At 40.5% G+C, this 27,325-nt stretch overlaps 1 protein-coding gene across 2 annotated transcripts in view; it reads right to left on the bottom strand.

Moving 5' to 3' along the window:
• The window catches only part of PGM5 (phosphoglucomutase 5), a 183,845-nt gene that overhangs the window by 21,786 nt on the left and 134,734 nt on the right, over positions 1-27,325 (bottom strand). The window contains exons 10-11 of one of the 2 annotated variants that reach the window (XM_081067434.1): positions 14,367-14,501; positions 11,673-12,758 (exon numbers count right to left, since the gene is read on the bottom strand). In XM_081067434.1, coding sequence (XP_080923560.1) covers positions 12,723-12,758; positions 14,367-14,501 — 171 coding nt within the window. In that variant the 3' untranslated portion in view covers positions 11,673-12,722. Of the gene's footprint in view, positions 1-11,672; positions 12,759-14,366; positions 14,502-27,325 lie in introns of those variants that run through there. The other variant, XM_081067433.1, reaches the window with a different exon arrangement.

Here is a 27,325-nt window from a genome sequence, read left to right as displayed (position 1 = left end):
AGGGTTTCTATGGAGATGCAAAGTAAAACTGGTCTGCTTGTTTCTCTTTTTGTTAATTGTTCTGAGAAACAGAAACAGGTCTTTAAAAGTTTGGGGACATTTGTATGGGTTATTTTCTGTGCTTCTTGTAATTTTCCAGAAGGAGCGGGGACAGCAGAGGCCAGTTACCTCTATAAATACTTCCCAGCACTTGGGCATTAGAGGGATTTCTCTGGTCTCGAGGGAAAGTCAATCCCGCTAAGCACAGATAGAAATGAGGATCCCAAATATTGTCATAGCAGGAATTCTCAAATTTGAATGTGCACACAGGTCACCTGGAGATCTTGTTAAAATGCAAGATCTGGTTCAGCTGGCCTGGCGTGGGAACTGAGACTCTGCATTTCTAAGAAACAACCACATAATGCTGGGCTGCTGGTCCAAGGAAACCCTTTGCAAAGCAAGAGTTTAAAATGCTGATAGAAACAGTATCTGCTTCTAAACCTTTTATCGAATCTTCTCCATTAAAAAGACAGTGAATTCATAATGACTGCAAATTCTAAGCAATATTAGAATGAAATATACTATGCTAATATGAGTTAGGGGCAGCAGTTTGATTCCCCAGTATAGAAATGCCCACGTGGTCAAGACAGTATTAAATGACAGCTGGGAAATCTCAGTAAATCATCAGAGCATCTTAGCTTCAGTTGAAGAGCACACTGACCATCCTAACTAATTCCTGAGGCTGTAACTAAAGGCAAACAAAGAACAAAAAGTAACACTAGACTTGTTGCTTCCTAAGGGATGCGGGCTTCCTCAGGGAGTGGGTTTGAGGATCACTGGTAAATCATCTGAAACACAATAGTGTCTTGTGACCAACTCCTGGAAGCCCCATTCACACCAGAATGCAAGGTCAAGGCCCCCTGGTTTTGTTGGACTGCAGAAGTGGCACACATTTGCTTCTCTTACATTCTAAGTATTCACCAGGGCTTTCTTGCACACTTGTGTTTTTTTAATCTCATTTATCCATGAGTTTTTCCTTAATATTTTCCCCTTCTCTTCTGACATAGTTACAGGACTGCTCATCTGAAAACCACGTGAAAGCAATTTTTTCAAGTAGAAAAAAGAAGAGCCTTCCTACAAGAAATAAAAACTAAAAACCTGAAAAAGGAATTTTGTTTCATGAATACAGACATGTTCTGAGACATTTTTCTTTCATGTTTCATAGTACTCAAAAGCCAGATAATTCAATCTCAGACGGCCAATTTTAGCGATTTCCAGAGATATTTGACATTTTTCTAAAACTTCAAAATTCATCTCTATAGGTAAACACACATACATACAAATGTAACTTTTCTTTTTTTAAAAAAAATGTATAATTTAGCCAAACTCATTGTGACGCATGCTTCACTAAATATAATCAGAAATTGTCCATAATTCTCAAAAACCTGTAAGGCGAGGATCAGCAAACTATAATCTTTAGGCCAGATCTGGCTCACCACTGGTTTTTGTATAGCCTGTGAAGTAGGAATAATGTTTATGGTCTTAAATGATTGTAAAAAAAAAAAAAGAAAAGAAAAAACCAGAACAAGAATAGTTTGTGACATGTGAAAGTTATATGAAATTCAAATTTTAGTGCCCATAAATAAATTCACTCATTCATCTATGTACCGTCCGTGGCTGCTTTTGGGCTACAATGGCATTGAGAAGTTGCAACACAGATCATATGACTAGTGTTCTGGGTTGAACTGTGTCCCATGCCAAGTTCATATGTTGAAGTTCTAACCCCCAGTACCTCAGAATGTGACCTCTGGAGATAAGATCTTCACAGAGATAATCAAGTTGAAATGAGGTCATTAGGGTGGGCCCTAATCCAATATAACTCGTATCCTTATAAGAAGAGGAAATTTGGACACGAGTACACACAGAAGAAAGATGAGGTAAGGAGATGTAAGGAGAAGATAGCTATCTATAAATCAAAGAGAGAGGCCTGGAACACATCATTGCCTCACAGCCCTTAGAAGGAACCCACCCTGCCAACACCTTGATCCTGGACTTTCAGGCTCCAGAATTATGAGACAATAAATTTCTGTTGTTTGTGCCACCCAGTCTAGGGTACTTTGTTACAGCAGCTCTAGCAAACGAAAGTCAACAAAACCTACTAGCAAAACTGAAAGCATTTACTATTTGGCTCTTTACAGACAAAAAGCTTGCTAACACCTGCTCCATGGGACTAATTGTTTGCATTTAACATTTTGAAGCCAGCAAGCACAGGCCTCATAACCAACAACAGAGACTCCAGAAATCTTTAAGGAGCCTACCCTTTGTCTTACACCCACTTCAGTCTTCAAATCCTTTCTTGCCGGCAAATGAGCTGGGAACTACCAACCAATTGTACATCCTCTTCAATAAAATAAGATTATTGAACTACGCCACCTTAGTACCTCTTCCTTTAAGCTAGAGGGCAGCAAATTCATTCCACAGGCTCCATGGATTATGGGTTCTAAAAGATGGGAGGAGTGAGAGAAGAAGAGGAGAATGGAGATACAGAGATTTTCAACTTCATATTTGAACCTTTCAATACGGTATGGTATACCTAAAACACCATGTCATAAGGGCCCTGGCAACCTCTTATCAGACCAAGGTTGTGAGAGCTGCCAGTTCTCTTGGGACATCTCCCACAGTTCCAGTGGGTCCTCAGAAAATTTAATGGGAGAAGATAAGACAGGTTAATTCCATTATAAAACAAATTGCTAATTAGTCTGAGACTATTTGATCCTCATGTGATCGGAAAACTGATCTACATTGCTATTAATAAAAATAATTATTGAGCATTTTCTATGTGCCAGGCATTGTCCAAAACACTATATGAACTATCTCATTTAATCATCACAATCCTATGAAATAAAGAGTATTTTTATCCCCATTTGACTGATAAAGTACCGAAGCTGACAGAAATTAAGTAGTTCAAGGTTGCAGAATTGAAAAATGCAGAACTGGGGCTCAACATTAAGGATGTATGACTCCAAAGGCCAATCTTTGAAGAGTGGGACAGTTGGTTTCGAAGGTATATGACAGAACAAAATTTGGTGCCCCCAACAATTTTATCCACCTGAAAAAGTGGCCGTGGTTTTGACTTTTCCTCTCCATGTTAAGCATGCCTTTTATTCTGATACGTTGATATCTTGGAATCTTGCTGACCCTGGAAGAGACTGCCCCTTTCAAGGTCAGCTAATTTCTGGAGACAGCAAATAGCTCCTCCCCTGGGAGCAGACCTTTTCATAAACAGACTATCCAATCTAAAGCCCAAACTCCAACCACCTCCTTTATTGGGCTCCCATACCCAGGCCACGTCCACCAGCCCTATTTAACCCAAAGCCGGGTATCAGACAACGAGGGACAGACCCTACGTTCCAGAGCTGCTGAAATTATTCCAAAGAGTTAATCTTTAGACTTGTTACTTTGCCTCACCCATTCCTTCCCACAGAAACCACAATAAAGGTTCTTGCCCACATTTCCCCTTTTCCTGACTCATACATAACTGACCTTGGTGCTTCGCTATGTGGCCTGCATGGCGTGCTGTGGTGCGGGCCCCACCTCCTGGGAACAGTGAGTAACAAGCTATCTTTCCAGTGGCAATCATCTCTTAATCTATTAACCTCGCCATACTTGAATAACAATAAAACCTACATTTTAAAACACTCTCATAGCCCTATTTACCTCTCATCCCCATATCATTAAATTTGGAGTACACAGGCTACAACCTACCAAACAATGCCTCCACTGATGATTTCTACCACCGAAAGTGTTCACAAATCAAACAAACTCCCATAAAACAAAAATTACATAAACTTGTATTGCATTCCCTCCTGCCTAAGGCCTAAGCATTCCGGTACTGAAATGCTGCTGTTCTGAAGTTTGTCACACCTCCTAGCTTTCCTGGAGTCAAAAACAAATGGGGAACTCCCTCACCTGCATTCTGAATAGGGTTTCTTATTCCGGGGTTAGGGCATCAAACTTAAAATAAACCAAGAGCAGACGTGGAGCTAAAACAGCCCCCTTCCTCTCCCCTGCCCAGATCCCATGTTCCCATTGGAAAGCAGTGTGACTGGTAGGGGGCCCAGGCCATGCGTCCTCCTCCTGATGCTGTCTGAGTACATGGCTCACCCGGAGCATTCTTCTGAAGGTCACAGGCAATCTCCAGATTCACCATCAGTGTTATTCGCCAAGATGCACTCTTATTTATGAGCAAAGCAAATGATTTACTCTCTTCCAAAGAAGGGCACTGCTTCAAAGAAACCCGAGTCGCCACCAGCTGATGACCTGGTCTACCTTCCGGCTGAAAGGCATTGAAACTTGGTTGTGTTGTGCATCTGGGCTGGAACAAAGAGGATGCTGGGAAAGTGAGATTGTGCTGGCCATAGCTTGTCAAACCCATTCATCTGGTGAGAGAAGTTATGGCCCATGACCCTCTGTACTTGTGTGACCAAGGCCAATTCATTCATGCTCTCTTTTCAGGCTGAGTAAACAAGATCCAGCAGGGCTCTGATTTGTGAACAGAAACAGTGCAGGTTAACCAGCAACTCGTTAAGCGAGTGCTTTGGGTCCAGCAAAGCACAGGCACCAAAATAGTAGCAGCAGAAGGGGAAAAAAACGCAATTTCCTTAGGTTTTCTTACATTTATTTTTAAAGCTAGCTTTGTTTGGATTCTGCATTACATGTGGGGAAGTGGGAAGGGGAAATATAATTTTTTCAGAGTTTCGGGTCTCTAAACCTTAACCCCAAATTGACCCAAAGTGAGGATCAAGGCACGACTTCTTCTTAAGGCCACTGGTTTTTGAGAGACAGTGGCACTGTCAAGATATTCTTACAAGATTTGGAATAAGGTTCTCTCCTGTATAGACTGCTAGAGAGGGGAATTAAAGATAGGCTTTGTCTGAGGGACCGACATGAATGGTTTATGGTGGCAGTCAGCTGTCATTAAGGCACACACTTCCCCACGAGTCCTAGAATGTCCGTGTGGCTGAACAGGGTGAATCCCTGTCCCCAGTCAGCATACACTCAGCACCTTGAAGGGAGTTCTGATTCCAGCAGAGGCCAAGGGTAAGTCCCATTGTCATCAAAACCTGAAACGGCCCTTGACTGTGACAGTCACTAGCCCCTGGGAAACACTTGCCAAATTCCCAGCCCAAATGAGTTTCCCACCATCAGACAAACTATCCCAGGAATCGTTCTCAGTGTGATAGACACTCCATAGTAATAGAGTGTGAGTCCAGATTTCAATCTCGAAGTGAGGAAAAGAAGAACTGTTTGCCCTGTTTTATTTTTCCAGGAGGTAATTCACCTAAATGACTACAGAAAACCTATATATATATCTTTGCTTCTTTCTCAAATTTAGTTCAGCTCCAAGTGACTCTGATTTGTGAAAACACAGCTGTACTAAATTCCTATTTATGCCACTAGAGGGAAATCTAACCCACTGACCAAAACTTGTTTCTTTTTAAAAGAGATAATAATTACAGAACTAAAACTTTAAGGCTGAAGAATATCCTGAGATGTTATCTTGTTCCATCCTTTCCACCCTTGCCCATATTTAAAGATTATTTTACTCTAGGTAGTCATAGAGACTTCTAGAAAAGCACAAACCAGCCATGTTAACTGGGCAGGAGCCCTCACAATTAAGCAACTATTCTAGTAGTCAATCTGAATCCCTTCCAGTTCAGTTTGAGTTTGTTTATTCAAATTACATATTCGTTAGTTATGTAGAACATCTAGTCACCTTTCTCTGCATCAAATTATTCCTTAAATTCCTGAAGACCTCGAAGCCACCCCTGTCTTCCGTGCAAAATGACCAATTCTTAACTTGATCATCGTATTTATATCCCAACTCTTTAACCGCGTGTTTCTTTTCTAAACTGTCTTTATAGTACTCCGCCCTCTCTGATATTTCTCAACTACAGCAATACAGATCAAACTCTGAGGATAAAAATAAAACGAAGTATTTCCTCATGTTTTTTCCTTGTATTTATGGCTTTTACTACATCCCTGTGAAGGTTTTTTAAAAACTAACAATACAATATTTTGGATATATATTTATCTAGTATGATTCCAAAATCATGTATGCATATATATATAATGCACATATATATCAAATGCATAATATATAATGTATATATGCGTGTGTGTGCACACATGTGTACACGTATGCATGTGTGTGTGTATGTGTATATACACATATGTAATATATACACACACATATATACATATATATAAATTTTCATCTTGTCATAAAAATTGAATGTCTAAGTGGATGTCCATTTATGTCACTTTTGAATTCCATTCTATTTCCAACTCTTCCACATCACTTATTTATTTCAATTTCTAATTTTATTCTCCACGTTTTTAACCACTCACTTGAAAACCCCGATTAACTATAAAACATAACCAGTATGTATTTAGAACATTATTCTTTGAATATTTTTAAAAGAGCTATTCGCTGCTAACTCAAATTAAGCAAGAGAAAACTGGTTGTTTTCAAAACACATTTACCCACATTTAAAAGTTTGGCATAATAAAAAAAAATATATATTTGATCCTTATCCCTGGTTCCTGGTATACAGCTCCCCAAATCCTTTGAATTCCCTGAGTGATAGGTTTGTCCTTGTTATTCATAATAAGACCCTTTCAACTCTACCTGAGTTTATGCTGATGAGGTGACTCTCGGTGGGCCCCCAGATGTCTTCAAGATGAGGGCTGTAGCCAAGGAACCAACCAGGTGATTAAAGGGTTGGGACTTTCTGCCCCCTCCCATCTCCCAGGAAGAGAGAGGGGCTAGAGATAGAGTTTAATCGCTAATGGCCAATGATAAAATAAATCATACCTACATAATTAGATCTCCATAAAAACTGCTAAGCAACAGGGTTCAGAGAGCGGAGTTGATGAACACCTTAGGTGCTGGGACAGGAAAGGGAATGGAAGCTCTAAACAGCCTTGCCCCAGACCTTGCCCTATGTATCTCTTCCATTTGGCTATTCCTGAATTGTATGCCGGATAACAAACCACTAATCATCACAAAGAGCTTTCCTGGGTACTGTGAGGTTTTTTTAGTAAATTATCAAGCCTTGGGGGGAATATAGGAACCCCTGAATTTTTAGTTGTCTGGGCAGAAATGTGGGTAACCTGCTCACACCATTTGCGGCTGGTGTCTGAACTGGGGGCAGTCTTGTGGGGCTGAGCCTTTTTCATCTGTGGAGTCTTGCCTAACTCAGGGTAGTTAGTATCAGAATTCAACTGAATTATTGGGCACCTATTCAGTGTCCAAGAACCAGAGACTTAGGTGGTGTGAGCAAAAAACCTTTCAGTCAGAACACTGAACTGAAACTCCATCTGCAGCCTTGGATTCAAGCACAGGCAAGAAGAAATTCTCTCTCTGGACCTCAAGCATTAGCAAGGATGATACGAGTTTTGTTATCAGACTGAGTTCAAATCTCCAGTCCAGAAATTACCTGCTCCGTGAGTCTGAAGGGCTCCCTCACTCAGTTTCCTCACCTGCAAAGGCAGGATGATTATTCTGGAGGCTATTGGAATGATTAATAAGATAATGGCTATATCTAAAGTCTCTACAGAGGTATCTGGTGCACTGCAGGGACCTTAAAAATGGCAACTGATTTTATTCAAATCCTCAATAATAGGAGGAAGTCTGATGATAGTACCAAGGTTCATACTGAGTATAGACTATTTCAGTTTTCTGGGTGATAGAATCAGTCTGAGACATTCCAAAGTAATTAACCCTGAATATTTCATTCATTTGGGAAAGTTGTATTGGGCATTTACAATATGCCCAATGGTATTCTGTGTACTGGGGATACAGTGAATAAAACCTAACTCCTAGCCTCATGGTGCTTTCATTCTACTGGGCAAAGACAGACAATGAAACTAATAAATCAAGTAAATATGTACATGAGATGGGGATACACGCTATGCAGAAAAGTAAAGGAAGGCAAGGGAGGTAAGCAGTACTTGGGTGTGAGGGCTATTTTATATTGAGAAGTTAGGGGGCGAGCCATGGAACTATTGGAGGAAAAAGCATTTAGACAGAGGGAACAGCCATCGTAAGGGTCCTGAGGCAGAGTGTTCTTGGCATGTTCACAGAACAATGGCTGGAGTGGAAAGAGAAATAGAACAAGAGGTGGGAACCAGAGGTCGAAGGTAGAAAGGAGGTCATTTCCAGATTTCCGCTAGGACATTTGAGACCATGCTAAGTGTTCTGGCTCTTCTGTGAGTGAGATGAGGAGCCACTGGATGATTTTAACAGAGCCATGAGATTATCTCACATGTCTTGTCAAAAGCATTCAGGTCGCTGTGCTGAGAATAGGTATGGGCAGGGAGTGGGCAAGAATGGAAGGAAGGAGACCAGTTAGGAGACGACAGGTTCTCTCTGCAGTAATCTAGAGGAGGGAACAGAGGTGAGACAGCATCAGACTCAGACTGTTTGGAAGGACATGTCATGTTGATAGAATTTGCTGTTGGATATGAGGTAAGACAGAAAAAAAAAAAGGTGAATCCTAGATTTTTGGTCAAGCCATCTGGAAGGCTGGAACCACCATTTACTGAGATGAAGAACTGAAAGAAGCAGAGTTTTGAGGGGTGGGTGGGTGGGGGGGGAGGCTGGCAGGTGTTCAGTGTTGCTTCTGTCAAGTTGAAGATGCCTAGAGGACATTCAAGTGGAGTCCCCCGGGCAGCTGGAGGTGTGAGTCTGGAGGACAGCGGCCCATGCATAGAAGGGCGCTATAAACAGGTGTTGCCCTTTCCACAATTTTAAAGAATTCAAGGTCCTGCTACTAGGGTTTCGCAGTTCATCTAACTCTTGGCTCTTCATAGTATGGCTCCTGGACCAGCAGCATGATATCAGCGGAGAACTTGTGAGAAATGCAGGCTCTCTGGCCTTCCTCAGACCTAAGTCAGAATCTTCAGTTTAACAAGATCCTCAGGGGATTAATATACACATTAAAGTTTACGGGCACTTGTCTAAGTGAAATCACCTGGGAAGCTCTAAAACTACAGGTCCCACTCCAGAACCATAAAAGTAGAATCTCTGGGAACGGGGCCCCCACCTGCATATTTTTATTAAGCCCTCCAAGTTGTCCTGATGTGCCGTCTGGGTTAGCACCATGGATCTAACTCTTCACTGCGAGCACGTTCCCTCTGTAAGAGTAGGTTTATAATGCTAGTGCTCCTGGAAACCCATCTCTGAAGAGATGTGCCGATCTACAATAGCATAAAAATGTGTAACCAGAGTAACCATATATCCTGGTTTATCGGGGATGGTCTCAATATAATTAGTGCTACCTTTTACTTTCAAAGGTATACTGATTTAGATGATAAATTATATGTGCTTCCAACATAACAAAAAATGGCTCTATACTTTATATTTCTGGATGATAAAGTCACAATAAGAACAGGTAGAGCAAAATGACAGGTGGCCCTTGGTTTGACAGACAGATCCAATATAGAGGGACTCCTGGTGCTTGGTATTATAGATCTTATCTGAAATACGTAAATTCCCTCAATTGGAAGGAAGGTTGGGGAAAATCAGGCTCCTTCCAGGGGTTGGGCTGGGTTAGGTGTGGTTATATTCTGCAGGTTACATGCCAAAGCCAGGAGCTGATTGTCAGTCTGTGATTTTCCCAGGTCTTAACAAAACTTCTCCTTCCTTTTCCTTTAGGATCTTTTATTGTTCATTAGCTACTCCACCCACAAGCTTACAGGGACAAGGAAAGAAGGTGAATAAAATGTTATTTTAGCAGCCCTGCTAATACACTTGGTGGGAAAGAAAATGGAAACATTTGGACTGTTTCTGGTTACCTGTGAATTTAAATCCTTCTGGCTCATCCTGTTTTCCAAATTGTTACCAGCTGGTGTGAGGGTTGGCTGAAGGCCTACTGATTGCCAATAAAATTAAAGTAATCTTGTATTTTTAAAACTACACAATCTTCCAGAAATAGGACTTGGAAGCTTTCCTTCCTGATTTACCAAGGACACAGAGAGGGCAAAGCAAGCACCTTCTCATGTTATCAGGGCCCTCCCCATCTCCTTCCTCCCTTCACCACCAATTCCTAAGTGCACATGGAATTTCAAAAAAAATATTTTTGAATGTAGATTAGAAACTATTTCACATTAACCTAAAACAAATATTATAATCACTATTATAGAAATGAACCCAAATGGAAAATCCATAAGTGGGAATAGAGACTTAGTGCTATGGATTGTATCAGCTTTTCCCAGTTGCATCAGTAGGATGGTTATGAATACTTCCACCAGGCAACCACAGTATACATGTTTAAAACAAGTTCCATTCACATGTGTCTAAAATGTCTGGAAAAGAAACTACCAGGTGCAAAGTAAAATAGCCAGATGCTGATAAAACCAGTTGAAGGGAACTCTGTAGTCCTCTTGCTAGATAACTACAATGTGTATGGGTATTGAGTTAGGGGCGGTAAAGCGTTAAAAAATACCTGTTGAATTAGAATGAGATTATCAATGGAACGTCTGCAGATTAAAGAGGTACTTTAATGGAATGTGGGGGTGGGGGGAGAGGGGCGGATATTTGTTCTCTGGTTTCTGGGCTGCCAATCAGAACAATAGAGCAAAGAAAAAACCAAACAGAACCTGACACATAGACACAGAGAACAAACTGATGGATGCCAGATTGGGGAGGGAGGGTGGTTGAGGGGCAGGGTGAAAAAGCGGAAGGGATTAAGAAGTACAGGTTGGTTGTTACAAAATGGTTACAGGGATGTAAACTGTAGTACAAGAGAATATAGTCAATAATATTGTAATACTATGTATAGTGTCAGGTGGGTACTAGACTAATGGGGGGATCACTTCCTAGATAAATGTCTAGCCACTACGCTGCACACCTGAAACTAATATAAAATAATATTGAATGTCAACTATGATTTTAAAAAAAGAACAAGCCAAAAAGGCAGAGAGGTTTTCTCTGTGGCTGAGAAACAACACAAGCTGTTTCCCAGCCAGGCCCTGAATCAGTAACAGCACTAACACCTCGAGGAGAATGCCTTGTCTTGGATCTGTGTCACCAGTTAACCGAAGGCTTTTCCTTCCAGAGCTCCTCTAATGTGGAAGCAGGTGGTCCTGGAAAGCAGTGCTGTAAGGAGGCCCCAAACGGTCCAATTTAAATGCCTAGGTATAGTTCACCAGTAACTGAGACAGGTGGGCCTGCTGAGAGAATCTTCTCCATTTCCTTAGGCGTTTAGATGTAAGATTTTAAAATCTTACTCTAAATTTTATCTTAACTTAAATGTACCATGCAATAGGGCTTAAGTTGGTGAGTCAGTGATGTACAGAATTTTGATAAGGAGTTCTATTTTAATATAAAACTTTTAGCTAGGTCATGTGCTAAATACTGTGAGGCCCACCTAGCCAGGTCTGGGAAAACCCTTGCTTAGGATTAGAAAAGGAGGAAATATCAGCAATCAGAACAATATCAGTGAAAGGAGTCCCCAACCATTCTAAATAGCAAACTCTTTAAAACAATAGGATGGAAAAAAATGAAGTAATGACGACGTTAGCCATGGATTTAAGTATATATACTGCAGGAGATGGGGAAATTCTCCTCTCTACCTATCACGTGTTGTTATGGCTGGACTTCCAAGAAAATTGAAAAACACCAGATTAACAGGAGAAAAACCAATTTAATACATGCACAGAGGAGATCATAAATGATGTTCAGAGAAATAATGAACCAGACCAACTTTTTATATTTTTTTAGATAAAGAAACAATATATTCATGAAGATTTGACAGGACAAAGAAACTTAGGTTTGGATGCATATTTGTTTGGAATCTAAACTAAAAGAGGGCCTGAGTAACAGTAAAAAATAATAATAAGGTTTGTTTATACAGGCTTTTGACCTCTGGATTCCTTAACTCTGGCAAATAAGGATTTCTCTCTCCACCCCCCTGGAGCAAGGAGGGCACCTTTCACAGGGTAGATTTATTTCCTGTATTCAAGGAGACAAAGGGTCAAGGTGCCCTTTTTGCACTGGCTGCTGGTCAAGCAAGTAACTTTAATTCAAAGTAATTCATATGTCATTGTGGAATCTTTGGAGCAGCTTTCCCTGGGCCCCAACAATGCTTAACACACAATCCTCCAGCAGTAGGCCTATGGAGGTTTTCAGCTTCAAAGAAAGACTTAAAAAAAATAAAAATAAAAAAAGTGGTACCACTTGGCTTTTATGGACCATCTCAGGAGTGACATAGTGACAGCAAATTCGCCACCTCAAAAATGTGTCTCTTTGGCATAGGGGTTATTTTAGGTTATTTTTAAGAAACTGTAGACATAGGAAAAGCTCTAAAAACTGTGTAGGAGTTACCATTTGGTAAGAGATATTTACATGTATAAGGGAAATCTCCATTAGTAAGGGTATCTCCCCCACTTTACCAGGAAGTGGGGATGACCTTAACTCCAGAAACTCTTATCAGTGGAGAAAACAATGACTTAAATCTGTATAACAACCTAACCCTTTTTTACAAGGCTTTTCCTGGTAACGTCCTTTAATTGACCCTCCACACCCAATATCTTCTTTTGTCTTTAGCTGGCAACATTATTTAAGGTGCAGGCTTCCTCCATTTCAGAGAGTTACTCAGTTTTCCTAGGTCTCTCCCACATATACAGGAGATACACACGTTATTAAACTTTAACTTTTTTTCTTCTGCTAATCTGTCTCATGTCAATTTCATCATCAGACCAGCCAGAAGAACCTGGATGGGTAAAGGAAAATATGTGTATAGGATTGTTTTATTGTTTTCACACATGTCTAATGGCCTGCACATTAGATACTCCTGCATATATACTCCTGCAGTCAGTGAGGAAGGTAAATAAAAATAAGCAAGTATCACAACCACGGATCATGTGCAAATAGGGAAAAGAATGTTGAGAAAAAAATAGCTTCGAGTCAGAGTGAGTCAGAGTTGGTGAGGCCAGGAATATCATTCCTTACCCTGTATGCAGCTCTGGACTCTCGGGTTCTTGCTTTAGTTTTGCTTGCCAACATGAGGTGGAGAAGAGAGTTCGATACAGAAAGATTGGGTAAGCCTCCAGTTCTTGCATGATTTGGTACTATCTTGGGTGAAACGTACGCACTAACAAATTGTGTTGGCAGAGTGAGGCCCATCTCTGCACGGATAATCTGTCATGCCAAGAGGGAAGGGCCCAGGTCTTGATGCTGGCCTCTTGCTCTGCCCCTCCATGCTCTCCGGGACCCCAAAAACAGCTGTTGGCCTCTCAGGTCTCTACGTCCCCACCTGGGATTCTTTTACTCCAGGCTGACCTATTTACAGGGTCAGATGAAAGAATCTATGGCACCATTTTCCCCAAGTTCTTTAAGACTCTCCAAAGAAAAATACCATGAAAAAAAAAACTACCGACAAAGAAAGAAAACCCTCCCTGGTATCTTTTTCCATTTAGGGTACAGCTATGGCAAATTAGAACTGGAAATTCTGAGCAATTTTAAAATAAGAAGCAGTGAATTTTTCTTTGCCTCTACTTCTCCACAAAAGAAGAACTGCAGATGGAACCAATGTTTTCATCTCAAGGAATCATGTCACCAAAGACCCTGTTTCAAAATCCAGGTTGAAGTAAAGACCAAGGGGGCGGGGCAGCCAGCAGTGTAGCTAAAGTACCCAACATTATAGTACGTTCTTTCTGGTATTAGTTAATGTTGCCTGGAGCTTTAACAAATATGCGAGTGGGGAAGCTATACTTGTGCTATTTATTATTTTTCTAAGTGAGTTCTCAATTAGTTCTATTGTTGACAACATGAGGGGGCTTTGCCAAACACTGGCTGGCCTCGCCTTGCTGATGTCTTCCCTTAATTTTTAAATGCAGGCCAGCCATAGCTCCTCTTCTACACCCAGCTCTGCAGCAATCTCAGACAGGAAGCCCAGAGTAGCATTTATATTGGTACCTCAAGGTCATGGTCCAACCCAGAGTTTTCCAAATATGTTATTTACATGACATAGTCCAGGCTCTGAGTCGTTTGACCACTTTGTCTCTAACTCAAAATTTCCTTAGCTATATAAGGTGCCTCTTCTTGATGTCACCCCAATTAACAAACTGCAGAGCAGTCAAGAGAAGGCAGGTCATTTGAAGAAATGCTAGTCTAAACTCCTCCTAGATGCTAGAGAGCACTTGTTTTGTTTCAAACACTGAAATGAATGAATTACATTTGCTTGGAGTCACTCTAAGTGTGTCCTTCAGCTGGAAGGATCAATATGGAATTTACTTTCCAGAAAGTCAAATCACCCACACTGACAGAATACAGCAGCGACGAGACACACAGTGCTGGGAGCACAGCTCTGCTCTGGTACCTGTGGCTCCTGGTCATGACCGCTGGGATCCCTCTCGTAGCTCTCTGCGTACAGTCTGATGGTGGCCCGCATGCCACTGGAGGAACTGAGACGGAAGATGAGCCGTGACGCATCTGAGAAAATGATCCTCAGACCCTGGGACCAAGAACATTCAGAATGGATCAGTGAACAAATGAATACACAGGTAAAAATAATGAAGACCTACTCTGGAAATCAGCTTATTTCTGTGATCTAAAGATACTCAGGGTCATGAAAACTTATAATTGGCTCTGGACAGTCATCCAAGCGGGACAGTGAGATGAACTGAGGCTACTTAAGGTTATCCGTTTGTCTCTTTATTCTATTTCTGTTGCCTTGTGGTTAATGCTGGGGGAGGGTTAGGAGCAAAACTATGAACAGATGCTCAAGTTTCTTTGGTCTTGTGATGTGGGAATCAGAAAGAGGTGAAGCAAAGATATTTAATATCCCTGGGGCCAAAGTTAGCCTCTTATAAGCCTGGATGCAATGGAGGCATTTATCTATTACAGTAAGACAAATCACCCATGTTAAGATTTCCCCCACATGATGTTAGGCTTTGCTTTAAGTTTATCTTCTCTTTGTTTCTTTCCTCATTCCCATATTCCTCTGGTAGCAAGGCAACCCGATGAAGTGCTCAGGGCTGGAGCCTCAGCTGGGTTCTGAGGGCTCCTGCGTAATCTTCATTCTCTTGGCTCTCTCCTTCCTTGTTGCTCATAAGAACTGGCCAGCAGGGTGGGGTAGGGGCAGAGCTGTGGCTGCACCTCAGTGCTGCCCAGTATTAATTTGTTTGGGGCTCATAATGGCCCCATTCTCTATGCATTTCTTATTAGTGGCAAGGGTATTTAAAAACAAATAAGACTATAAGGTCATATTGTGACTTCCGTTGGAAAAAAATTTTCTTAAGACAACTGATAAATTTATTGTTATAAGTAAGCATATTGGCAGGGTCCAGAGGGAAGAAAATAATGTCTGGTCACTTGTTAGTTCTAAAAGTCTCAGGAGACTTTGATATCTGACATTTTCCCAAGGAAATTTACCCTTGCGACTTCTCCGTTCTCAAATCTTGTTTGTTAAGAATAAGCCATTCTTAAAAAATATATTATACCTGCCGTATAAATCTGACTGCCAATCTCTTACCCTGACCTTCCTCTGGTTATGTCTGCTGGGGCGGTGGGGGAGGTGCCCTATGATTCCATCTGAGTGGTTTTCTAATTTTTAATTTTTGTAGGCATATGTTGTTCCAATCCTAAAACGAAGAGCCTTAGTCTTGTTGAAGTGGTTCCAGGTCTGCCACAATTTATGTAACAAAAAGGAGCCATCTCCCTTCCTGGCAAGCCACCACTTATGATACTAGTTTTGCAAACAGGATGATATTATCCAGGATTCATATAGTGGGCAAACAGCGTTACCCTTAGGCATCAGGTACTGGACAAATCCCTCGGTGTATAAAGACACAGAACCTGTTCTCCACAAGTCTGGAGTAATCAATTACAATGAACAGAAACCATTTTCTTAACCACCATATACTGCTGGAGAAGTGAATAGTTAGGGAATTACAAATGGAGCAAAAGAAACAATGCCCTACTATCCAAAAAGAATGACATACCAAGTTATGTTCAAACTGACAATGAAGCCCAAAGGTTCCACAATTGTATTCACAGCCATGTTTTTACAAACTCTTTTGAAGCTGTCATTTCTGTTGAAGCCTATTTTCCCATTGTCACTACATATGACATACTTGAGTTCATAATTCATTGCTCAGGACCATGGATTATCCATAAATTGTTTAAATATCTAAGGCTGAAGCCCTAAGTCACCTGTTGTTATAGATTCCAAATCACTTGAGGCCACCTCCTCTTGTGATGACTTCCTAGACTTAACCCTTTAAGGTAGCTCCCATTACACAATTAACACCCCAGATTAGTTTATGGCCAGTGGGAGGTATTTAAAAATCCAGGTAATAACAAACCATCAACATGTATTATCAGCTCTTGACTAAGCCTTTTTACAGTGAAATCATATTATTTTTTCCAAAGGGTAGCCGTGTCTTTGGCTGTACTCACAGAATATGGTTAGAATTTACATCTAGTAGCCTGGAATAGATTTTGCAAGATGATAAAGGAATAAGTAGCACACATCAGCCTACTGGAAATAATCCAACATCTTCTCTCTTTCCTAAGGGACCAACCAGGCGATCTTACTAGAGAATCCATGTTATTTGGTGAGACCTCCACGTGGGAACATCACAATTCTCTGTCTGCACAAAAAACAAAAACTTTAGACCCAGCCCAGTACTGTGCTGCAAGAACCCTTGTTGAGTGTCACTTTCATGTGTGAATAGTTGTATTGGATGGCTTTTGGGTCTGTACTTTCCTCCGACGAAGGCTAATGAATTTGCAACCTGAACATGAGCCTGGTCTCTCCAGCATGTATCATTACCTACTATCAGTTAAATTATGAGGCTAAAACCACCATTGACCAAGACTTGCCAAGTTTCTAAATGTGCTGTAATTCTAACAAAAGAATAGCAACAATATGCTTTGCCTTTTTTTTTTTTCAATGTTAAACCAGGGGTTGGCAATATAGTTTGTTGGCCAAATTTGACCTGGCACCTGTTTTTATAAATCAAGTTTTTATTGGAATACAGCCAAGCCCATTCACTTATGGATGGTCTGTGGCTTCTTTTGTGTTACAACTGCAGAGCTGAGTAGTTATGATAGAGACTGTCTTTCCCACAAGGGCTAAAATAGTTTATTATCTGGCCCTTTAAGAAAATGCTTGCTAACCCCTGGTATAAACCATTACTTTATCTACAGGATGGAACACTTATCTTTCAACGCTACTCCATAAAATAGAAAAAATAACCATCTACCTTATCAAAAGCCCAGCAGAAAGAAATTATGAAGACTGTTTTGAGGTTGTCCAATTTATTCCCCAAGGTATTCCAGCTTCTAGCCATAGAGTCAACTGGACATTTATTTGGCACAAATCAACTTACTTCTGACCACCCACTCATGACAGAAGGGGATTTACTGAATTGCATTTTAATTTTACATCCTCACTTTTATTGCAGGATCTGCAATGCACTCTGTTATAAAATCCAGTTTTGCAGTCACTTATAGGAATATTGTTGGAGACTATGAAACTCCACATGAGACATTTCATCAAGAGCCAAGTGTTAGGAAAGGCTTTCCTTCCCTGAGAAACTGGTAATTTTTTGTCTTTCTGACAATAAGAACTTTATAACTAACCATAGTTCCCTTTTCAATATGGCTGCCAGGATACTTAATGCCAAAATTGAGGTTTAGCCCAAGTGGATCCTTATGACTTACATAACTATAAATTTTTCTTCTTCTGTTCTTGACTCTGTACTTATTTATATTTTCCATAGTCTTGATTTCTGTTTCTTATTTGTATTCTAACAACTTCATTATGTGTTTTTTGCTGCCACAAATCCGCTTGGAAAAAAAAGGCCCAGTGCAAATGAATAAAATAAGTTCTCATCACAGCCTTAACCCTAAAGGGTTGGAATTGCTGAATAATGTCTTTGGGTTCTTCATTAGCTGATAAGCGCTGGGAGGGCAAAGCCTTAGGTTCCTTGTTCACCATTTATCCATAGAGTTTAGGACAATACCTGGCACACAGTAGGCTTTCCTTAAACACTTGTTGAATGAATGTCATTGCATTTCAACAACTGGCATGAGCACCATTTAAGGACTCACAGGTCGAATGAAAACAAACTCATATTCTCCATTGGTGAACTCAGGCTAATGAATTCACCTTGAAGGGCAGTTATGAGAGATAAATAGAAATTATCTGGTATGTCACCATTATGTGATCCATTCTACTGTATCTACTCATCCTGCATTTTAGGCCAAGGGTCAGTTTTGCTAAAAACAATTGAGTTGAACTGTGGTGGGTTCCTGTCACCAGTTGTGTGATGTTAGACAAATCATAAGCCCATTAACTGCCAACTTTTCTGCACATTGGAATCATCTGGGGGTATTTAAAAATATTGATACCTGGCTCTTACCCCAGATGTTGTGATTTATTTGTATGGGGTGTGACTTGGGCATTGGGACTGTAAAAGCTCTCCAGTGATTCTAATATGTAGCCAAATGTGAACACCACTTTAGTGGCCTCTTTTGTCTGGGTCACCTGTGAGGTATGATCAAACAATACAGTGAATGTTTAAATTTTTTAAAAAAAGTTATTATAGTAAAAGGCGCCTTGTCATTAATCCCCCTCAAGACACTCCCCCTCACTTCGAACACACTTATCCCATCATCTTACCACTTTCTGAAGCAATTCTGGAAAACCTCCTTTGTGAGTGTCTTTAGTTGTGCTATCATGGCTGCCTTGATGTCCTGAATCATTTTGACTTTGAGGAAGAGCCAGAAGTTGCCCTGTGCCAGATCTGGTGACTAAGATGGATGAGGACATACCGTAATATTTTTATTTGACAGAAATTGCAGTGTACCAGAAGCGATGTGTGACATGGGGCACTGTCATGATGGAGGATGATTTACCGCACACTTTAAAACACACCTTCTCTCAATTGTAGCTCACATCTGACTGACTGCACTGAACAAGTTGAAACTTGTCACACACTGTTACTAAGGTTCGACACACCACTTCCCGTATTGAAGATACATGCCTTTCAGTTGGATGGCACTCAGCGACAGCATTCACTATGTATTTTTTTAAATCACAATGGAAAGGCTGTGTCACACATTGCTTCTGGTATGGCAATTTCTGTCAAATAAAAACATTACGGTGTGTCCTCATCCACCTTCTTCACTGGATATGGCATATGTGATTTTTGGCTCTTCCCCAAAGTCAAAATGACCATGAAAGGTCAACGTTTTGAATCAATTTCAGGACATGGAGACAGTCACGACAGCGCAACTAAAGACACTCATGAAAGAGGACTTCCTGAACTGCTTCAGGAAGTGGTAAGAATGATGGGATAAGTGTGTTTGAAGTGAGGGGGAGTATATTGAGGGGAATTAATGGCAATGTGTCTTTTACTGTAATAAATATTTTACTTAAACATTTACTGTATTGTCTGATCACACCTCGTACAACATATATCAAGTGACTGGACTATACTCCAACTCAGTCTTAAGGAAGATCACTTTAAAACCTAAGGTTTCATGCATATACTACCATTGCACTGGGATCTTAGGAGGTCCCACAGGGGGATAATAAAACATCATCATGCTGCTGAGTTCCGAAAGCCTCCTCCTAGGGCCTTGTCAGCAGGAGAACCATTACAAGTATCTCATCTTAAGCCACCTGACACTGATTGTGTTTAACACAATCTCCTAAGGAATTCCTGAAGCAGCAGTTAAAGAATCCGTGATACCTCTGATGCCACAGCAGGGATCGGAACTGGAATATCCAGGTTGATACAACAGCCACAAGCTCAAGAGTGTAAAAGATACCCTTATCCATTAGAAGATAATGTTAATTATGGGTGAGGGTATCCAAAGGGCACTTCAGTCCAGGGTAGCATTTTTCTTCCTTTCAAGTGCCCGTACTTTTATGCCTCAGTGATGAGGATTTTATCCACCTTACATTTGTCCCAATGAAGAAGGATTGTTAAAGGACTATGTGTCCCCGTGCAGATATCGCCACACAAATATCCTCCAATCTGCTTCCAGTTATCTCCATAGCATTTATTCCCCACCCCCTCCTCAGATTTGCCCCTTCTTTGTTTTGCTGTTCCTGGAGAGTCAGTTTGGAAATGATACAAGATTAAAAACTGGAAAACCCAGGCTTAAATTCTGGCTTGGCCACTTATTAGATGGTGGCCTTGAGTAAGTCACTTAAGCTCTCTAAGCCTTAGTTTCCTAAATAGTGGATGAAAAATAATATAGCCTGGCTTCTCGGGTTGTTGGGAGCATCAAATCAGAAAATGCACGAGAAAAGTGCTTTGAAAATTGTAAGTCACCATATAAATATTACTATTAAGTTAAAGCTTTTCATGAGAATGGTGCTATGCTCAAAGTTGTTCAAAACTTCCAGATTTTGCAAAAGTTGCTGAATAAAACCTAAATGGTGATGGTCTGTGATGCTATGCTACATACTTACTTTTAAATTAGGCAGAAATAAGATCAATTGTAAGTACTTTGCATGCCCTCTGAAATCACTGCTGACTTCATGGGTCTGTTACCATTTATCTTCTCTATGTCTCCCACTGAACTGGCTTTATTGGCAATACAATACTTTATTCAGGTTAGTCAACGTAGACCCTTAAAGTCCTGAAGGAAGGACCGTATAGTGACTCAGTCCACTTCCTCCTTTTACTGAAAAGAATGGGCAAAACCTCGCTCCAAGTAACACATCTAGTAAATGGAGGAGTCAGGACTTCAGTCTAGGTCCTCTGACTCCAGCCTTATATTTTTAGGTTTGGCCATATGAAACTGCTGATATCACACATTGCTTCTCATGTGAAATATGTGAACACTATCTCAGAGGTTTTGTATGGTCCCCCAAACTGGCAGAGAGCCTTATGTAGAGTAGGTATCTGATAAATGTTTGATAAATAAATGTTGATTCTTTTTTAAAGCCCTTGTGTAAATCAACGCAGGGAAATCTGCAAGTTGCTAAATACATGCAGAACTGCCAGATGTCAGTTTGGGACATGTTGCAGCCAGGTGGGAGAGGAGGGCCTGTATATTACCAACAGTTATTTGGCAGCATCTGACCTAGTCAAATACTGACTTAGGATGAATTACAGAGGAAAATAGCACATGGCCCTGAAATCTGGTAAAATGTCGCATTATACAGTCAGTTGGCCACACCAGGCATGTAAACCCGGAGACAGGACAGGTTTGGAAGAGAAAGATTCTATGAGCCTAAGTCAGATGTTATCTCCCACAGGAAATCCCAACGACTTATCTGGAAAGCTTCAAGGTGAAAATATGGCAGTGTAACATCTGTACCATATTTTGTAAACGAAAATATGCAGTTTACATAGCAGAAGATTTGGACTGGACAGCCATATCTCCATGAAAAAAATTATCTAGAATTACCCATATTTCTTTGTTTAAGTCATAGTTAGCTGCAAGCATGAGTCCAAAAGTGGTTGAGAAGGGCAGCAGCTAGTCCATACCATGCCCTTATATAAATTACAAACAGGTGGACAAATTACAGAACAGCATCCTTCCTCTTGGCTGGCCGAGACATCAGCCTACCCTCTGCCTCGGGCCAGTGTCTTTGTGCAGTTTACTGACTACACAGCCAAAACCCAGCAGGCTTGGGGAGCTTTTCTCATCCAACCTTTTTTATAATCAACCAGCACTCTTGGAGGCCAACTATTGCAAATAATTATCTAAGGGAAATCAAGGTCAAATGGCTCCTTAAGCGCCCTTTTAACATACCCATATTAGGCGATGATAGGGCTACTTAGAGAGTGAAAACTTAATGGTATTTCTCATTCAGATTCCAGCTAGCAAATTTGGAACAACGGAACTAGGTCACACACGTTCCATTTCCGCATGCTTTGGCCAAAATTGACTGCTGATCCCTGTTCACTCAACACCAGCCCAAGTTATGGAATATTCTGGATTCAGACACACTTTACCCAGACAACACGGGTAGCTTCCTCCTTTAGTTCCTGAAATCCTTTGCAGCTTTTTCCTTTTATATTTCTGTTTCCTGGTGACAGTCACCCACCTAACTACACAAAACATTAGTATTTCGGTAGGAAGTAACGGTGATGCCATTCCAGAATGCTTAGATTCTTATCACATATCTTAGCAGATCGCATATCTACCACCATTTTAGAAGATAGTCCTAAAACAATCAACGTATGTCAGGAGAAGGTAATTTATTATAACAAAACTCCAATGAATCAGACGCAGGAGAGTAAGAACTTACAAACTAATCAAAAACAGTGTCTCCTTCTCTCTGTTTTCAAATCAGCCAACCAGTCATTATAAAGCACTGAATATGTGTTTGGTTCTTGGAAGACAAATAGATAATATCACAGGAAAAAATAGCTATTAGGAAAAAAAGTTAACCCATGGTTTTCAAGGCCCAATTTTCTTTATTTACCACAACTACTATGTTGTACAATGAGTGCTAAAGTTGAGAATCATAATCACGGGTATTGTAACATCCTGTTGAAAATGTTCACTGTAAGAAATCCCAGTTCTTTATCTGGAAAGCTGAACAACGGTATAACTATCTTTGATTGAAGAAAAGTACGTCGTCTGGTAAGATGGTTTTACCTGAGCCAGCTTCCACTCATTCTTCGGGGCACAGCTTAAATAATACCTCCCCACAGAACTTTCCAGAGCCCAAGGCTAGGTTAGTTCCCCATGATATGCACTTTCAAATAAGTTCTTTCTCTTTAAAACCACTCAATAAAGTCTATAGCAATTACAAGTTCAATGTCAGTTTGTCTTCCTTGCTAGACTGTCCTGCATGCTGTTGTATCCTTAATGCCCAGCAAGCTGACCGGCATATTGCAGTGTCTGGTAAATACTCACTGAATGGATGAACATGAATAAATCAAACTTCAACTACCTTCACCACATTGTGTTAAGGTAGGAAAGGAATGTATATTTATTGTGAAAATTTTTTTCAACATCCCAACTTGCAACAGAAAAGGGATTTTTTTAACCCAGATTTGACCATAATACACATGTAACAATAACACCTCACTCCCAAAACATTTATTACTCAACACAGGAGGGCTCTTTGTATGTACTAAGTTTCAGACTTAACTAAATTCTATGGGTGGGATAATCAGTATGACTGAAAGGCTTTTTACATTCTACTTCTACATGCTCAAACCACACTCCAAGAAGTGGCATATTATAGATAGGACAATGATAAATTGTTAAACTCTCAGTTGGTTCCTTGATTAGAGTGATAAAAGTTGGAGGTTGAAGTTGAAGGTTCACCAGTTAGCTCCTGGGACCCCTCCTGGGCCCCATACTCTCCAACTGATACCATTCAGTTGCCTTCATCTGATGTCTCCAGAGACAAGGCCTCGATACATTTCTCTCTATCTGTTGACCTGGGGATGGCAACACCCTGGTTAAAGCACCACATGGCAGATGGAAAGGTGATTTCAAGATTGCCGATTCACTTTATTATTTCTAAATACTGAAATTAGAAAGGGCAGACACCTTCCTGCATAATAAAACAACAACTCTAAAAGCCAATTGACTTCAGAATCAGTCTTCAAAGTGTGCTTTTTCTCTGAACTACGTCCAAATGGTTCTTTTTTCCAGGTTGCGACAACATCAAAATCTGTCCACCCACCCTGCATAATTCAAAGAGGTATTAATAAGCTGAGAGTTAGCCTGACATAATCAAATTGGATTTGGTTTTCCCCATCAGCTAACTGGTATGCATTTATTTACATCAGGTTTTTAAATATCAGCTGAACTGTTACTTGCAAATGACTTCAGCACTGGTAGAATTTTATAATTTTTTTTAACGTTCAATAATGTTTTAATGTTTTGCAATAATAACATTCCAAGAATTTTATAATTTTTGATCTTGTTAAATAGAAATTCAGGAGTTGGACGAGACTTGGTTGCATACATTTTGTTGCTGTAAGGTCAAGTTTTCTCATTTCAGAGACATTTTTCAAAATATAGGTCACAGTTCTGTTGGATGCCATCATAGCGGCAATATGTCATCAACCAGTGCTTGCACCATCATCATATTGTCCTTCACAACACCAGGATTGGAGTATTCCTTCTATCAGAACTGGGCGAGTCTCATAAGCATGGAGCCAGGAGTGGTGATTCCAGGAGAGCTAGGCTATAAGGAGGAGGTGGGAGGACAATGGTAAGAGATAATCTGGTTGTTGGTAATGTTCCTTGGGATATTGATGGTGGGGCAGGAGAGAGTGCCTGGCACCATGGAAAGTCTTGATGTTTGCACAAAGAATTCATCCTTGAGGAAAGAGCAGCCACCTTCAGGAGTGGATGCCCTTACAGAGTCACCTAACTTTCCCTCATCTTCCTATCACTTTAAAAGGCAAACACTGGAAACCTCTTAAATCAGTCAGCAATTTGGTCAAATGGCTCCCCTACTCTCATAGTAGCTATTGGCTTATTTTTCTTACTCCTGTGTGAAGAAACCATCATTATTCATTCACGTGACTAGATGTTACCTGAAAATAACAGTGACCTATCCTCATGGCAATGATAGGAGGAACTGCAGTTGTTGAATCATTCCTCATGAAATTGGTATTTCTAAATCAGAGTCTCTCACGGGGCCTGCTTAACGGAACGAACACATCAACTTTCCTCTTGGCACCCAGGACCACAAAAATTCAGACATTTGGAGGCAGCCATTGAAAATTCCGTGAGACCCGACAGGCTATAGTGAGGCTAGGGAGGTCCCTGGGAATTCACGTCAGGGGTTGAGCACTTCAGGGGTTTCCTTCTTGCTCTTCGAATGACCCCCACAGGGTCTCACAGGCAGGATAGATTTTGCTGAACATTTCCACAGCCGTGGGGTGGAAGAGGGGGGAGCTTATCACCAGAACAGGGTTTTAATTTCATTTTGGATGGAGAAGCATTTCTTCTTTATCTCTAGAGATATATGTGAAAAGCTTTTTTTTCCCCACAGCCTGTTTCCTGACTCTAGCCTCAAATCAAGGACAAAAAGGAGACTGAGCTGCCTTAAAAAACCTTTTCCTTTCTGAAGCAAACCGGGAGGGGAGCGGGGGGGTGGGGGAGGGTTGGAGGTGGGAGGGGTACTTAGGGAAGGCTAATAAATGTGACTGAATCAATTCATAGATAACTCATAAATTGAAGAGGCCTTCCCTTATCTTCACATGACCCCCTGCAAAGTTGTATGGTATTTTCCCCCTGCTTTTCTTATCATATGTGTTTTCTTAAATGCCAAAATCTTTCTTTCCCAAGGATGCTCTTTTTAACATAACTCATTTTAGTTAACCATTTATTAGTGTTTATTATGTGCCAGGACTTTATATGTATCATCTCACAATTCTCCCAATGGTTGCATGAGGTAACCACAATTACTATTCCTATTTTCACAGACAAGGAAAGAAAGGCACAGAGAGGTTGAATAACTGGCCTAAGATCACCCAGCAAAGAGGTGATAGAGCCAAAATTCAAACTCAAGACTTTTTGACTTCAAGCCTGTATACTTAAACACTACTCATACCCTTTCTACAAATTGATATTCAGTCATTTGAGGATTCTGGTAAGGGGAAAGGAACTAATATTTCTTGAGCATTGAATGGGTACCAGCCATTGTGCCTGGGGACTTTTTCCTCAAACCTTCTCCATAACCCTGTATATTAGTTATTACTACTAGTAGTCACCTGCCCCTCACCCCCAAGTTGAGGTTCAGAAAAGTTAAGCAACATGCCCAAAGTCACAAATCTAGGTAGTAACAAAGCTAGGCTTTAAACCTGTGTCCGTCTGATTCTAACACAACGGAATTACTGGAGAGACCATAGCCTTCTGCCTCCCACAGCAAACACAGATGCTGCATTCTGTTTCCCTTCAGTTTTGCTAGGTGAGGCACACTTCTGTTTCTCCTTACGAAGATTAAATCCCCTTCTATCTTAATTTTAAATAATCCATAATATAGTAAGTTGTTTTAAAATTAGAGTATTCTCTAAGCAAAAAGACAGATAATAACAAGGACTGGTGAAAATGTGCAGAAATCGGAACCTCATATATTGCTGGTGGGAATGTAAAATGGTGCAATTGCTTTGAACACCACATGGCAGTTTCTTTGCAGGTTAAACATGGAGTTACCATTTGACTCAGTAATTCTACTTGTAGGTATATAATGGAACTGATAAAACTATGTCTGCACAAAAACTTTACATGACTATTTACACAGCATTATTCATAATAGCCTTGAAGTAGAAACAATCTAAATTCTATTAACTGATGAGTGAATAAACAAAATGTGGTGTATTTACACAGTGATATTATTTGGAATGATATAATAGGAATGAAGGAATGAAGGAATGAAGTACTAATATATAGTGCAATATCTATATACCTTGAAAACATGGTTAGAGAAAGCAGCCGGTCACAAAGGACCACGTATTGTATGATTCCATTTATGTGAAATGTCCAGAACAGGAAAATCCATAAACACAGAAAGTAGACCAATAGTTGCCCGGGCCTGGAACAGAACTGACAGCTAACGAGTATGTTTCTTTTTGGTGTGATAAAAATGTTCTAAAATTGACTGTAGTGATGACTGAACAACTCTAAATATACTACAAACCATTGATTTGTACACTTTACATGGATGAATTATATGGTATGTGAATTATATCTCAATAAAGCTGTAATATATTTATATTTAAAAATTGCATCATGAAGAAAACTAATATGCATTTGGTAGTCTCTCAAGAAATAGCTATTGAATGAATGTACCAAAATACTTTATGACTATTTAAAAAATAATATTAGTTCATTTAAATTCAAATATGTCTTTTAGGAGTAGATAGTATATGCTGCAATAATGTTGCATGAAGGGTGCCCTAGACTCAACCGTGCATAGAAGTGAATGGATAACTACTGACATCCCAAGAGTGCTGAGACGTGGGCCTCAGTGAGGGAAGTTTAGCAACAGCCCCACGATTCAGGAATTCCCTCTCTACCCCAACAGGGCCAACTGTGGTAAAAGAATCAATTGCGACTTGTTGACAATGGGGATGCCACTGAGTACTGATGGTCTCTCGTAACCCTCACTGAGCCAAACCCAGACCTGTGGAGGAGCTCCAGTGTGACTCCGGGCCACCAGTCATTGAAGATGTCACTCGGGTCCTGGAATCTGGGAAGATAAACCACCACCTTCTTCTACACTACGGAAACTCCCAAGTGCAGGTTCTGGTAGCACTGTTCTATTTACGGCCATGTTTGAGCTCAGGTGAAAGAGTGTGGAGAGAAGAAAATAGCAATAAATTCCAG

The sequence above is a fragment of the Rhinolophus hipposideros genome (genome assembly GCF_964194185.1).
Source record: "Rhinolophus hipposideros genome assembly, chromosome: 11".
In the NCBI taxonomy this organism is placed as follows: Eukaryota; Metazoa; Chordata; class Mammalia; order Chiroptera; family Rhinolophidae; genus Rhinolophus; species Rhinolophus hipposideros.
This window is presented reverse-complemented; position numbering and strand designations above follow the sequence as displayed.